The sequence below is a fragment of the Anabas testudineus genome, chromosome 16 (assembly GCF_900324465.2).
Source record: "Anabas testudineus chromosome 16, fAnaTes1.2, whole genome shotgun sequence".
NCBI lineage: Eukaryota > Metazoa > Chordata > Actinopteri > Anabantiformes > Anabantidae > Anabas > Anabas testudineus.
Window position 1 is genome coordinate 14431773 of NC_046625.1, and position 13964 is coordinate 14445736.

Consider the following 13964-nt stretch of genomic DNA (forward strand, 5'->3'; position numbering starts at 1 on the left):
GCGAGCCATGAGGAGAGACTTGTGGGAGTGTGACACACGGCTGCACACATGACAGGGGAGCCAAAAGTGGCTTGTTTATGTTGAAAAATCAGCAGTAAAGCAGTCAACTCACCCCCTTGTGACTGGGTGGCCTGTCGTGTCTCTGTGCTACAGCAGCTGGGGTTAAAAGGCATGATACACTCCAGCAAGCGAGTAATCCCCTGCAGCCAGAAAGGTCTGAAATAATTCACGTCAACACCCTGACAAATAAACTCAGTACACACTGAGAACGTGGAATCTTTACTGACGTTGTTAAACTCAACTCATTTTCAGATTTTTCTCGTGTCTCTAACGTTTTTTAGTCTTGTAGTTGATGGAGGATTGTGGTTGAAATGCAGCACAGAGGCCAAGGTAGTGATGTTTAAGCTTTTTCCCCCACTGGGCCAAAAATGTGAGCATCTGTTTTATGTTAGCTTACAGGTTGCACTACTGACATGCCTCAGCAAGGAGTCTTTTAAAGTCAAATAAGGTAACAGAAACATTCAAATTTTGAAAAACCTATTAAAGTTTTCATAACTTGCAGCAAATATGCTGCTCTGTTGTGTAATGTGCCCTTCATGAACGGTATTCTGTATCTGAATCCAGTCAGAGTTTAGGTTTGTCTTCGACTATCTCGTTCTCTCCGAAAGTCTAATTTTCCATCTCTTTTCTAATCAAATCATCATTTAAAAATGATTAAAATTAAAATGACAGCTAATTCCATAATAGTAATGACATACTTTATTGATCCCCGTGGGGAAACTGCGGTTGGACAGCTGTCAGAGAGTACACATTGGTGCTACTATAGGGTTTCAGTGTCTTGTCCAAGGACTCCACAAGTAGCCAGGAGGAACGAGGAATCAAACCACTAACGCTGGGGGTTCAACTGAGCTACTGTCGCCGCTGTTATGAAGTAAAAATATCTTCTTAAATCATCTCCAAACCTGATCTATAGTTTTTACAAATTAAGTAACTTCTGTCACATTAGGAAACATTAGACAATACGTATCCCTATTAATAGCATCAGATAACACTTTATAGATCCCCACAGGGGAAAATCACTACATTGGCTCCAGTCCTCGATGTGTTCTCTCTGAATGCATACAGGAGACCAGCTGTCACATGTACCCTTCAACAGAAAAAAAAACTTTTTTTTTTAAAGCACAAGAAATGTGCTTTATGGACAACCTTAAAGCAACATTCTCACTTCTCTGCACATAGAAGTGACAGCTGAGCTCAAGGGCAGTCAGAGTCTAAACCCAGCTGCTGTGGTCAATCCGTTGTGATCACTGACCTTAAAGCTATTTTTCTCCAGTTTTCAATTGCAATAATTACAGACAAAACTGTGTCTTAAAATGTATAAGCCTGGGCACAGAGTAGACATTGTGTTGTTAGCAATGCCAAGGAAACAATTTACCACACTCTGAAAGATGACAGTCCATTTTGTGTGGCTATTCACAAGAGGAAAGAAAAACTGTTAGTCACAGTCCAAAAGACTGAATCTTATTTGAGTGCACCTCAGAGGAGATGAAGTTAGCAGCAAAGGCATCTCTTTTTAGTCATTTCTCTTTTGGGCGATATTATGCTGTACATATTCTGGTTTGTGAACTTAAACATGACAGTTACTTAACTACCTTATCAAAACTCTGACATGTTCCACATCACAATTTGTCATGCGTCTGGTGGGGGGTGGGGGGTGGGGTGAGACAAAAAAAGAGCCAAAGAACAGAAAATCAGCAAAACTCATTTTTACTGACCAAATGTTACAGTTCCACTGTTACATCCTAAAAAATACAAGTTTGTTCATACAAGCTCTGCTTGTAATAGTCTCTACACAACCTACAGCTCTTGATGCAGACTGAGAAACGAACGACCCACTGCGGTAAAGTGGTTCTTCACAAACAACCTATGTAGCTACAGTTTGAATGCTCAATCACAAAAAAATAAATAACACATGAAATGCTTTTCTTCTAATGGTTTTCATGTTACTACTACGTTATCCTCTGTCTAGGCTGCAATGCTTAGTCACATCCTGCCCCCTAGTGGCACATACCAATTTCTTACTCAGAAGAAACTGGACTCCACCATTGCACACAGAGGGTTAGGTTTCATGCTGCAAGAGCAGTAAAGGTCACAGCCATGAAAAGTTTGCCCTGCACGAGGCTTCATGAACATTCCTAGTACATTACCCTGCTCAAGACACTCAAGACAGGTAATGTACAGAAGCCCACTTGCACTAAAAGAATCCCAGCAGATCACAATAACAAGAAACAGCGCGTCAATGTAAATACTGTAATCCTGATTTTGACTAATCAGATAAAACCACAAAGTTGACATTATACAACACATAGAGGAACTATTTGAGAAATGCCATTTCATGACATTTTAATCAATTTGTATTCAGTCGTTTTTTTTTTTCAACAAATTCACTGTCTTGCTTGTTTTAATCATCTTTCAATTATAGTCTCCTAAAGTGATACAACTCACAAGGAGAGAAGCTATTTGTCATTCACCTAAGAGCGTATGATGTACATGCAGAACTGATGACAGTATGGAAAAAAAAGTCTGATGTGCACACAGTAAAAATAAAAACTGCACCTCGTCATCCCCTCTTCAAAATGATTATCCATTTATCCAAATGCTGTTCAAAGAGGATCCACCCAGTGACACCGATCTATATGACAGGAAATTGAGGGGACACGACATTATGCTAGCTCCTAAAATAATCATTTTCAAAATGGCTCACTGTCCACAGCAATGCCAGTTGAGGAAAACTAAACATTTGTTTCAGTAAGTCTTGCATCCCCACTCAAACAGTGAGCATTCCCAGATTTTAAGACCCGTTTGCATAAGATATCAGCAGGAACTTAAACACAGCGGCTTGTGATGTATGGCTTGAGGTTCTCTGGAAGGTGTGGAGGCAGGTGGGTGTCTTAATAGAAAGGGATCTTAAAAAAATATCTCTATATTGTGCTTCCGAGTGTTACTAAGATTTGCCTCCATACTGAAGGACAGAAACAGCGGGACATTGTTAATACAACTCACAGAACATACAGTAAAAAACCCTCACTCTTAATCCACTCATCAGAATGACATCTTGAGAAAGCAAACAGCAACATCAGTATGAAATGGTCTCTTTGTTGCCAGAAGCATTTCTAGGGAGAACAGAGCAGTGTTGAGTGCAGCACAAAAAGTCTACTATGACTCCTTCTGTTCTCTTAGGGTTTATGGGTGCATTCATGGTAGTGGAATAAAGCCAATGTCAGGTGCATCACCTAGAATTAAAGAAGCGTGGCTCAACGAAGGGGATGGGGAAGCAAGTCGAAAGGCTGGATTGATAGAGTGCATCGAGTCTCTCTTGCTGCTTCTGCTGAATGGGGGCCAAGGAGCTGAACACCCAGCTGGGGATAAAGGCTCTGTGGAAGGTGGCGCTGTGCTGGAAGCCTCCATGCCCAGGGGGGTGGTCTTTGGAGTGCCGGGAGGGCACATGCCATGAAAGTCTGAGGAGTGGACCATCCTCTCCAGCACATCCTTGGTGCTCTGGGTGCACTGTGTGAAAAGGAGAAACATGGAAGTCAAGAAAGTGGAGAAATTTGGCCACATCAGCAGTGTGCGTTATGAAAGCCCAACAGCAAAATCAGGAAAAACATCTAAGCACTGTGATTAGAATTGTTAGTTTTGGAGTCATCAAGCACAGTGAAAGCAATGGTTGCACAAACAGCACTGTCAAAAAGTTCATATGGTGAAGCATGGAAGGAGTGAGTTAGATGCAGCCAATGCAATTAGAAGGCAACCACACGGAAGACATATTTGGATGAGTGTTGAGAAGCTGCTTTAGCCTGTGGTTCCTCTGGATGTGACAAGAGTAGGAGGTCCAGTTTATGCAGTCACCGTGCATGCACAACAAAGCCCCAGACAAAAGAGAGAAAAGGTCTCATCTAACTATGAAGAGGGCAAAGAGACAAATCATCAGACTTCAAACATGAGTTCTGTCCAGTACTGAGTGAGTGAGCCAACGTTAATGAAAGGAAGAATGAATGGCAGTGAAGCATGCGCATTCAAGTATGAGAATACACCATCACTCTGAACCAATCACAAGATCTGCCCCAACTGCATCAGAGTTAACACACACGCGCACACATACAAAAAAAGAATTAATTTCTTAGAAGAGAAATGTGTTGATGACAACACCAAACCAAAATACAATGTGGATGGCAAGCGAAGAGATGTTGTGATTGGTTAAACGATCAGCCCTACTCTTACCATCAACTGTCTACATGCAGCAGTGCCCTTCAGGCTGTGCAGGATAAAGAAAAATCCTGACAGTTCTCCTCCTAGCAGGGTGGAATAGATATAGTACAAGATTGAGTCTTAAATCATCCAACGGAGGTTACAAGCATGCAAGAGAAATATTCCAAATAACAAAGTTCAACAACGTGTACCTAGAGGGAAAAAACATAGAATAGCCTTTCAAAATAAAAATAAAAAAACATCTCTAGAATCTTCAAAGTAAAATAAATGAAGGAGCAAAGTAAACTCAAAACAGACACCAAAATCCCAAAAATAATGTTTATTTAACACATAAAAAAACACTTCTTATGCTTTTTAGATTAGTAAAACATATGTTAAAATAGATGTTAAAGTAGATTTAGAAAAATAAAGCAATAAACCTAATAAAACAAAGGCATTTGATATGTTGACAGTATCCGTTTAAGGCATGTAACACATGAACTGTGATAAAGTGCTGGCAGAAAAAATACAAATGAAAATAATAAGAACCAATACCATTTTCATGTGTGAATAAGAAAAGTCACTAATTGAGTAATTTCTGTGCATAAACCTTCACCACAACATACAAACTCAGTAGTACAGTAGTAAGGAGGTAGACACAGCAACATGCTGAACTACTAAAAACTGTAAGCAAACAAATACAAGTGAAATCATATTAAAAGGTGCAAAAGTTATCGTGCACTGTCCCACAGCACATAACAGCCAAAACAAAACTGCAGCAGTCTGACAGAGTAACTCAGCAGCGACCTGAACAAACAGTTACGCTTCCCGCTGTGCACGTTCAACTTCATCAACTGCTCAATGATGCCAAACAGCATTACAAGTGACTTTAAAAAACGTTTTTTTGTTCAAAAGCTAGAGTAACAGATGATACAGCAGTTTAATATGAGCATGTTGCATGATGATACATTATCTCTTCAGTAGAGGTTTTCTTTGAATGTTGGCTCTAATTAGCTTATCACTCTGTTTTGAACAATTGGCTTTATGTGGTGTCTGTTTCAAACCATTGTTAGGTGAATCCTAGTAATGACTAGCTAACAGACTGTTTATTATTACTTCAGTTTTGGTAGACAAAACATGTAAAATATGCAACTTTCTTAACAATAGGCACAAATTCAAGGTACCATTCAACTCTGCTTGAGCTGCCGAAACTGGAACACTGGACGATTAATACGAAATGGAGAAGGCACTCAAGAGGACAATAACAACACAGGCACTACAGTACGGGACAGTCAGGGCTCGGGAGGGACCACAATCTGGTTCATCCTACCATGTGCGCGTCATTCTTGGCCGCAAACGGAGGAAGCTCTATCTCTGAAGCAGAAGCAGCAGGTATCGTCTCATCAGGGGGCAGGAAACCTCTCCTGTCAATCAGACTAGAGGACAGAGCAGAGGATTGTTAGGGTGCACTTTAATGTGGACCGCACTTGTACTGTAAAAAATCATATCATGCAGGGCAAGAGAATTGCAGAGGCTTTGCTCACCTTGGGGCCATGGGGCCACATAATGTTGCGCAGCAGTTGGTAATAATGCTGTTGTAACTGTATGGGTTCCCAGACTCGTCTGCGCTCCTTTTACTTGACCAAGAGCCCTTTATCTGTATGATGAACACAGAAAGTATGCACCCAAGAGGTGTTTGACAATCATAAATTGACCCGAGTCGTATAAGAGTAAAAGTACTTACATCTTCATTTGTAGTGAGATTAGAGGCCACCAAGTATGTATGGAAGCCTGAGAGGCCCAGTATAGACCAGATGGAGAAGAAACAAATCACCAACTCCACCACAGTACATGACAAGAGTCAAGGCATGATAACATCACCATTATCACTGATTAATTAAAGTAACAGAATTAACATCTGTACATTTGTACATCTCTAAAAAGACGTTCATAGCTTACAATGAATCAATTATTTGCAGACTCCCATTATATCCCATAATAACACTATTGCTATTATTATAATATTGCTAGTGCTATTAATATACTAATACTCTGCACCTTAAAGGACTATATCAACGTGTTTTCCAGATGCTTACTCGAAAATCCCCTCAAGCACATGCACTTCTCAGCAGAGTATTTTCAACACAGTATTATAGCTGCTGTTGAGAAATGTGCCTGAGCTATATAAACATACGACTCTGACATAAAAAAAAAATTACAATATATATATTATATATAAAAATACATTCACAATATGCACAAAACTGCTTCTGAATCACAATGTTAAAACTTGTGATACCTGTTGCTAAAAAAGTCTAATTAGATCATCTTCTCAATGAGATAACTAGATCAACTGTCATCCACACTCCCTTCCAAAAGTACTGGAAAAAGTAGGATTGTTTGAACCCGCCCATTTTTCATGTGAGGAAATGTATTAGAACAGACAGACTAAAAATAGATTAAAGTGAATAAGACTTAGATTTAAATATTTAGTTACAAATATTAATGCTTGCAACAACTGCATCAAGCCTGTGACCCACTGACCACCAAACTTTTGCATTACTCTTTTGTGATGCATTTCCAGGCTTTCACTGCAGCCTCCTTCAGTTGTTGTTCGTTTTGGGTGGTTACTCCCTTCAGTCTCCTCTTTAGCAGGTAAAATGCTGACTTGGCCAGTCTACAACCTTCCTGCAGCCCAAGCCACAACATCACCTCCGCTGTGTTACATAGATGAGTTTGTACATTTCAGATCATGAGCAGATCCTTTCTTCATCTTTTGATGTCAAACCCAAATGTTTTGAGTCTACAGCAAAAATAAAAGAATTGACCTCATTGTTCTAATACTTTTGAAGGGGAGTGTATGCATTTTTCTAAATTTAGCAACACAAACGCATCAAAACATGACAACATAACGTCATACACCTCATGATTACCATAAGAAATGAACCTCATCTTACGTGTGAATAACAAATTGAGCCACTCTGTAGTCATCCAGTCTATATTTGTCCAGCTACTGACATCATCTCACAAGAACATGAGGCAGCAAACCTACTACTGCAGAGCCATCTGCCTAAAAGCACTGCTTTGCTGGATGCTAACTCCCTGATCCTATTAATCGTGGGCTTAGGCTGAGCAGCAGTGGGAAATGCCTCGTCAACAGTGTAACCAGTTATTTCCTGTCAGTAAACAATAACAATTTTAAAAGATATCTAATCTATATTAAAAACAGTTTGAGTGTGTGAAAATGTGCTCTGTACAAAGGATATCTTGCAGGGCTCTCTTGAATGGCATGAACAAGGCTTTTACCAGATTGAGAACCTGAAGGGAAAAAAATAATCAGTAATCTCGATATAGTTCTTCATAGCAGTACAGGGACATCAAACAGCGACTGAGTGGGTGTTAATACTTACGCAGGGTAATGTGTGTGATGACACAGCCAAATATGAAAGATGTCAGAAAAGACAAAGAGATGATAAAGCTGTAGAAAAAGCGATAGTTGCGTTTGCCCACGCAATTTCCCACCCAAGGGCAGTGATGATCAAATCGTTCTGAGGATGGAAAAAAACAGCATGCACACTAGACATTAGATGTATTCATGTTTAATAGCTAAATAGGAATATAAATAATTTTACTTAAAATATTCCTATATGTAAAACTGAGACCAGACATCAATTAAATCAGTCTGAATTAAATCAAGGTGGTACCAGGAATTATTCATCCACACAGACTACTGCATATGTACCCAAAGACCACTTAATTAAGTACAGCAGTACAAGCTATAGCTATCCAATACAACCGTTCTATGTATGATGGCTATAATTTGAAATATCGGAACAGACCTTTAGGTCTGGAAACAAAGACACTCTGCAGTCACAAACTTATTGCTCTATCCTGCCAAAATATTACCTAATGCTTAAGGACCATTCACACTGTAAGAGACATGTAAATAGAAACACCAACACCAAGCTGAATTTTAACCAAACAAAAAATAAATAATTAAACACTGTGAAAATAGGTATTGCTGTTAATTACTGTTACTCGTATAGTTCTCCTACAGTCAGTTGATTTGAGATATGTAAGAGGATGAATACTGTTTTCTATATTTGGCCGTTTGGTATCACTAACTTCCAATACAGCATTGGAGGCTATTAGTATTAGAGGATAGTGAACTGAATGAGTCTAAACTAATGAAATCCTTTAATGTAATCTGCATATTATCTTTGGCAGTGGTATTAAGTTCAAATTAGTATACCGGTACTTGCAAAAAGTGGAAACTTCACAACATATCCTTACCCACACAGTTGTCACAAAGGCTGCAGTGGGAGGTCCGAGGAGGGCGGAACATTTTACAAGTGAAGCAATACTTGAGTTTTACCACCTGCTGGTTGATAAGGATCTCCTTGGTCCGGGGAGGAGGGCGATATGTAGAGGATCCTGAGGTATCTTAAAATGTACAAAGTATATGGGGAGAGATTCACACATTTGATATAAACAGTTTACAAAAGAAGAAATAATATGTTATTAGGGAAGGGATACATAAACACAAACAAAGCCATGCCTGTCTTTTGTGCTCTTTAACTGCGATAAAGAGTAAGCAGCTTAGGTGCATGTCTGCATGTCTGTGACAAACATGTCCCCCAGTGATTCCCCCATATGGCAAAGCTCTTTTACCTCATCTGTCCCACAGTGGGTATGCATTTGCAAGCTTTGCTTTACCTATCTGCTTCTCTATGTCTGCAGCCTCATCTGGGGTGGCCCTGGGTAGAATGCCTGGGTCAGTAAAGCTGGTTCTCAGCAGGGAGATGACCACAAACACAAAAAGCACCGCACCAATAACTGGTATGAAAACGGTGAGATGCTCCACCAGGAATGGGCAACTAGAAAAGAAACGAGTGGTTTCAGTCAGTGCCAACATTACTCAAGCACACTGCCATGAAACGCCTCATTAAATAAATGGATTCAACAAAATGTGACCTTTCATGATGCATTCAATAACCAAAGGAAACAATCACACAAATCACAGCTGCAGTTATTTACTCACTCGACTACAAAGAAAAGGCAACAAGTGACAACTATAAGGCCCAGTGTCAGAGGAAGGACACCGCTTTGTCTGGCCAGGATGATCCGTCCATCGCAGAAAAATCTGTTCTTCCCTGGGAACACTTCCCATTTCCTCAGCTGCCGCTGCACTTTCTTCTCCGTGTGGTTCAGTGCAGACGAGGGCGACACCGCCAGTGCCCGCGGGTCGATCTGCTGGTACTCGCAGTTCTTCATCGTGTAAACAGTGTCAGCGCGATTCGGAGGTAGCTAAAGGCACACACAGAGCTCTTTCTCGACGCGTAGCGCTCCTAAGACTCGATCATCGTACAGCTGATATTCGGTTAGCGTTCAGTTACTCATCCTGAAAGCTAACGCTAGCTAGCTAACGTACCAGAAAAGGCATTCTTCTCCGTGTTTTACAAAATGAATCCCTTCTCGAGCTGTCCCAAGGTTAACCACCATCTTTGACAGTTAAATGAAAATCACTCGTACATATTACTACTCATTTTGTTCAACTAATTTGTCTTTTATGGAGAATTAAACTCAAACAAACGGGATTCGGCTCAAGCTCTTCTTGCGGCAGTTCACGTTTCCCTTTTCTCTGTGCGTCAGCCTACGTGCGTCACGACGTTGACGTATCTACAGGAACTCTCCGCTGATCTATAAGAGCACAAAGACCACATTTATGCGGGAAGATGATTTGTAAATCAGCGGTAAACCGCGGGGTCTGCCCTGTGACGACACATTAGGATTTACACAATTAGCAGTAGGTGTTGTGTTTAACACGGCTCGAATTTAATGGACTCTGTGACATTTACCTTTAAACTAAATGAGAATTGACCTGGTTCAGGACACTGAGAGTCAATACCTCCTGTTCAAGTGTCAAAGTGTCCTTTGGCGATAAACTGAAACCCTAAGTACTCCCATCTGTCAGGCGTTTTTATCTGTCCGAGGATACATGGGTGAGTGTAAGGTACATAAATACCATTTACAGTAAATGCAGTAATAGAACATATTGTTAATAGTCCTAGACAAGGATTTGTTTGTCAACACCTGACTGGCAAACCAAGACCCCTGTAAACCTATACCACTGTAATCTGATCCATTTTCTCCTCAGTACTCACAGTCAGTCACATTATTTGTACAAACCGGTAGCTTTCTATTTGTATTTCATCATGCACAACATTCTCAGTCTATTTTGACAACTAAACTGGCAATAAATCCGTCATCACATCCACAGCCGATGATAAATTGAAGAATTAAGGAGCCATAATGCAGTTCTCATCATATTCAGTGATTTCTGTGCTTAAAAGGTGATAAGTTACTGTTTCAGGAGTCGGGCCAAAAGAAATAATGTTTAAATAATCGCCACCATCCAGGCTTTTATTTGTTTAACCTCTGTACAGTTGTTCAAACTATTAATGTGATACATAACGAGTGTAATGCTATACAATCTTAAAGTAGATACATGGTTTACCAGAGAAAACACCTACATTAATTACATGCTTGTTTGGAGATTGTGTGCACATTTACATTACATCATAAGACGCTTTTATTCAAAGCATCTTACAAGGTACAAAGGCAGGCAGAGTAAGTGTAACAAGGTCTTGCCTAAGGACCCCTACTGGAGGTGGGCTACAGCCGGGATTTGAACCCCAGTCTCCCGCTTAGAGGGCCGCGTCCTTACGGCAGCAACCTACTGGGGATTTTAAAAGGGAGTTTTCATAGCCCTAAAGAAAAAAATTGGAAATATCACGGGCAGTGTCACATTAAATTGCTTCATAAATAATAGCAACCTCTAGTGGTAGTAACATACTTCTTTTAATTATCCAATCATGATAGACAACCCCCTTTAAATACATAAAATGTGCTCTACACAGATTTTGTGTAACAATTAGCATATAGCCCATGTTTTAATGTGGTTTAAAATGTTGCTCTGGAAACAAAAACACCACCACCATCACCTTTATTTAAGGACTATATTACTGCAACAAAATCTTTATTATTTTGAAACCTCAACCATAACTTAGAAGAATAATTTATCCAAACATGCAGTGCAATATCAGACGGAGTAAACAATAACTGAATGCATCAAACAGTACTTAGCAGGAAATAGAAATATTGTTTTCAAGTACAACTATAGTCTTCCAAAGTTACGAGGGTTTCATTAAGTAGACTGTACATTTGACATATTTGACTAAGATGTGCAAATCAGATTGGTTGATTATTGCATGACTAATGTAAAGTAAATACCTATGTAGGACTGGGCAACATGAAAATGATAAGATTTCATGTTCTCTACTCTACTTTTATTTATTTATCCAAATGAAAGTCACAGGGATTCCTTTATTATATTTAAAATAAATGTGACAACTACAAATGTTTTATGCTATTGCACTGAACAACTTAGCAATTACTGGCCCATAAATAACATAATGATGTTGTTTAAAAACACAGAGTAGATTAATCTAATTTAAAATGTGACATATTGACCAGTCCTCCATAGAAAGGTATCATTTAAAGCTCTGGGTAATATCTGAAGTCATGTCCATGGCAAGAAGTTACAGTGCAGTGCAAGGCCCAGCACCCAGTAAGAGAGGAAGTATCCCAGGATGCTCTTTGTGGTAGGAGAACAGGCTTTAAAGTGTGGCAGCAGCGCAGTGAGGGGGTTTTGAGGTGTGTGCTTGCATCCATTTTTGGAATGGGTCTGTAGCTGTGGACCGGGGTTTGATGTTTTCCTTCGATGAAGAAGAGGCTCATTGAGAAGGAGCAAATGAGCACTTATCCAGAAGGGTACAGGAGAAGAGGAGGCCATGAACCTCGTTAGAACCTAGAAGTGTAAAGTAAAATAGGAATGAGAGGAAACGAACTTGTATCTCACACAGATGTTTAAATGATTAATAAGACTATATGATTTCCTTACCTGCACATGCATGCACAATGTCCCAAACACCAAAAGTACTGTTGAATGTACAACATACACAAACGCTCTGGGGTTGAAGAATCCTGGCACTGGTTTGTCCAGTTTAGTTACACCTGTCTCCCAGAGTCCAAGTCTCAGACACAGTTCTGGATTAGCTTGAAAATAGGCATAAACTGCCATTATGCCAAGGGTAGCCATAGGTAGAGCCAGAATAAAGTTTGGTATCTGCTTCAGCTCAAAGTAACGAAGGAAGCCCACATCCCAATACACATCCTGAATGTGAGAATAAAGCAGGGGGAGGGGTCTCATGCACCAGAGGGGTGGCGGACCATTTTCATCTGGAACCCTGTAGCCCTTCCGTTCAGCCAGAGACAGAAGAGCTGGGGGGATCCTCTCCAGAGAGACGGATGGCGTGCAAAACGTCCTATACCCATAGTACTGAAAAGCACAGAAAGGAAGGGCAATTATTGCAGTTCCCAACAGCGACGTGAGCAGGAAACGAATGATGACCCAAACGTAATGGAAGACTTTACTGTGTCCCGTTGTTGTTGAACGGTATACACGAATCTGAGAAATGGCATGCAGTGATGGAAGATACAGTAGAAACCCTATGTTAACAAGCCCATTGGACCGTGCTGCAGTGGCTATACTGAGGGCCAGGCAGGCTCTGAAGGTGAATCCTTTCTCCAGAAGAAACAGACCACCGAATGTGAGAGCTGCAAACAGGCTCTCCGAGTATCCAGCAGTCATGAAAACATTGGCGGGTGTGACACAGTAGAGAAGGCTTGAGAGCAGAGCAAGACGCCTGTCCTGGAGGACTGCTCTGCTAAGAGCATGCAGGGCGACCGCGCTCAGCAGGAAGAGGGCCGTGTTTCCCAGGGCAACGGCCACCAGCAAACGACCACGCACGCTCAGCCAGCTGCTAAGGGGCCACAGCAGGGTCTCTGCCAGGCCTCGAAGGATGACAGGGAAGAGGGGGAAAAAAGCAAAGTTGTGCTCGTAAAGGTATCCCCTCTCTGCGATGAAGAGGAAATGCTCAGCATCCCAGTGAGAGAGGCCACCCAACAACCACTCCACCGTAGAGTCCAAGTACAGAGGCTCCTCTGTCCGAGGGGGCTTGAATGCATCAGCTTCATGATCAGGGATGGCAGCATTGAACACAACCTGAAGAACATTTGATAATATTATGTTAAAATGCATCCAAATATTTGCTGTATAGAGAAACACACCACACATGTTTAAAGTTACTTCATCTATGACACATAGTAAGCATTAATGGTAACACCGAGCTAGAAACTGGAGAAGCTAAATTAGTAAACAGTTTGAATCACAGCATCTGATTTGGCTACAACTTACCTGCAAAAACAGTGAGAGGCCCCTGGTAAGTGTGGCAAACTCCAGAACTGCTTTGACATCCATGGTCATTGCTGGGACGGACAAAATCTGAAGAAGCCGGTTAAAACGGGCCTGGGCATCGTCTCTGCAGCGACAGTGTTGGATCCGTCGTATTTTCTATCAAACTTAGACCACGCTAGCAGGGAAAAGCAAACAATCGGTCAGTGTGAGTTTCTGCAAAATTTGCGTCTGCATTGGTTCGAGGAAAAAAAAAATTGAAGAGGGTGTGTGTTTTATTGGACATCCACGCGTGTTTACGCAGCGTTAGTTGTCGCTCAGGTGCGACCTTTGTCCTCACATCCTCATCCCGCAGTGAGCTGCGCTCCTTTCGAACAACACTTCCACTTCCGGAGTAGCC

At 41.0% G+C, this 13964-nt stretch overlaps 2 protein-coding genes across 3 annotated transcripts; both read right to left on the reverse strand.

The window, feature by feature from the left end:
* Positions 1 to 1775: 1775 nt before the first annotated feature.
* zdhhc18a (zinc finger DHHC-type palmitoyltransferase 18a) lies at positions 1776 to 9888 on the reverse strand. Of its 2 annotated transcripts, XM_026372550.1 has the most exons (10): positions 9290 to 9888; positions 8965 to 9125; positions 8542 to 8691; positions 7659 to 7796; positions 7515 to 7566; positions 5993 to 6095; positions 5793 to 5905; positions 5579 to 5684; positions 4282 to 4352; positions 3437 to 3567 (listed from the first exon to the last, which is right to left on the reverse strand). In XM_026372550.1, exons 1-9 carry the CDS (start codon positions 9520 to 9522, stop codon positions 4311 to 4313), a joined length of 1098 nt encoding a protein of 365 aa, XP_026228335.1. In that variant the 5' UTR covers positions 9523 to 9888; the 3' UTR covers positions 3437 to 3567; positions 4282 to 4310. The 2 variants fall into 2 exon arrangements, with proteins under 2 accessions (XP_026228334.1, XP_026228335.1); XM_026372549.1 differs by lacking the exon at positions 4282 to 4352 and having other exon boundaries at positions 1776 to 3567.
* A 1382-nt stretch (positions 9889 to 11270) lies between these two features.
* pigv (phosphatidylinositol glycan anchor biosynthesis, class V) lies at positions 11271 to 13916 on the reverse strand. Its single transcript, XM_026369962.1, has 3 exons — positions 13568 to 13916; positions 12212 to 13375; positions 11271 to 12118 (listed from the first exon to the last, which is right to left on the reverse strand). The coding sequence occupies exons 1-3, from the start codon at positions 13634 to 13636 to the stop codon at positions 11831 to 11833; spliced, it is 1521 nt and encodes a 506-aa protein (XP_026225747.1). The 5' UTR covers positions 13637 to 13916; the 3' UTR covers positions 11271 to 11830.
* Between the last annotated feature and the right edge of the window lie 48 nt (positions 13917 to 13964).

What these genes read in the sequence shown, in the direction of transcription:
- zdhhc18a (XM_026372549.1), bottom strand. Translation starts at nt 9,522, where the DNA reads ATGAAGAACTGCGAGTACCAGCAGATCGACCCGCGGGCACTGGCGGTG. An exon ending in TGCCTTTTCTTTGTAGTCGA is followed by an intron (nt 9,126 to 9,289) that starts GTGAGTAAATAA and finishes TTTCTTTTCTAG; the next exon opens with TTGCCCATTCCTGGTGGAGC. An exon ending in ATCTCACTACAAATGAAGAT is followed by an intron (nt 5,906 to 5,992) that starts GTAAGTACTTTT and finishes TTCATCATACAG; the next exon opens with ATAAAGGGCTCTTGGTCAAG.
- pigv (XM_026369962.1), bottom strand. Translation starts at nt 13,636, where the DNA reads ATGACCATGGATGTCAAAGCAGTTCTGGAGTTTGCCACACTTACCAGG. An exon ending in GCCTCTCACTGTTTTTGCAG is followed by an intron (nt 13,376 to 13,567) that starts GTAAGTTGTAGC and finishes AATGTTCTTCAG; the next exon opens with GTTGTGTTCAATGCTGCCAT. An exon ending in CATTGTGCATGCATGTGCAG is followed by an intron (nt 12,119 to 12,211) that starts GTAAGGAAATCA and finishes TTACACTTCTAG; the next exon opens with GTTCTAACGAGGTTCATGGC.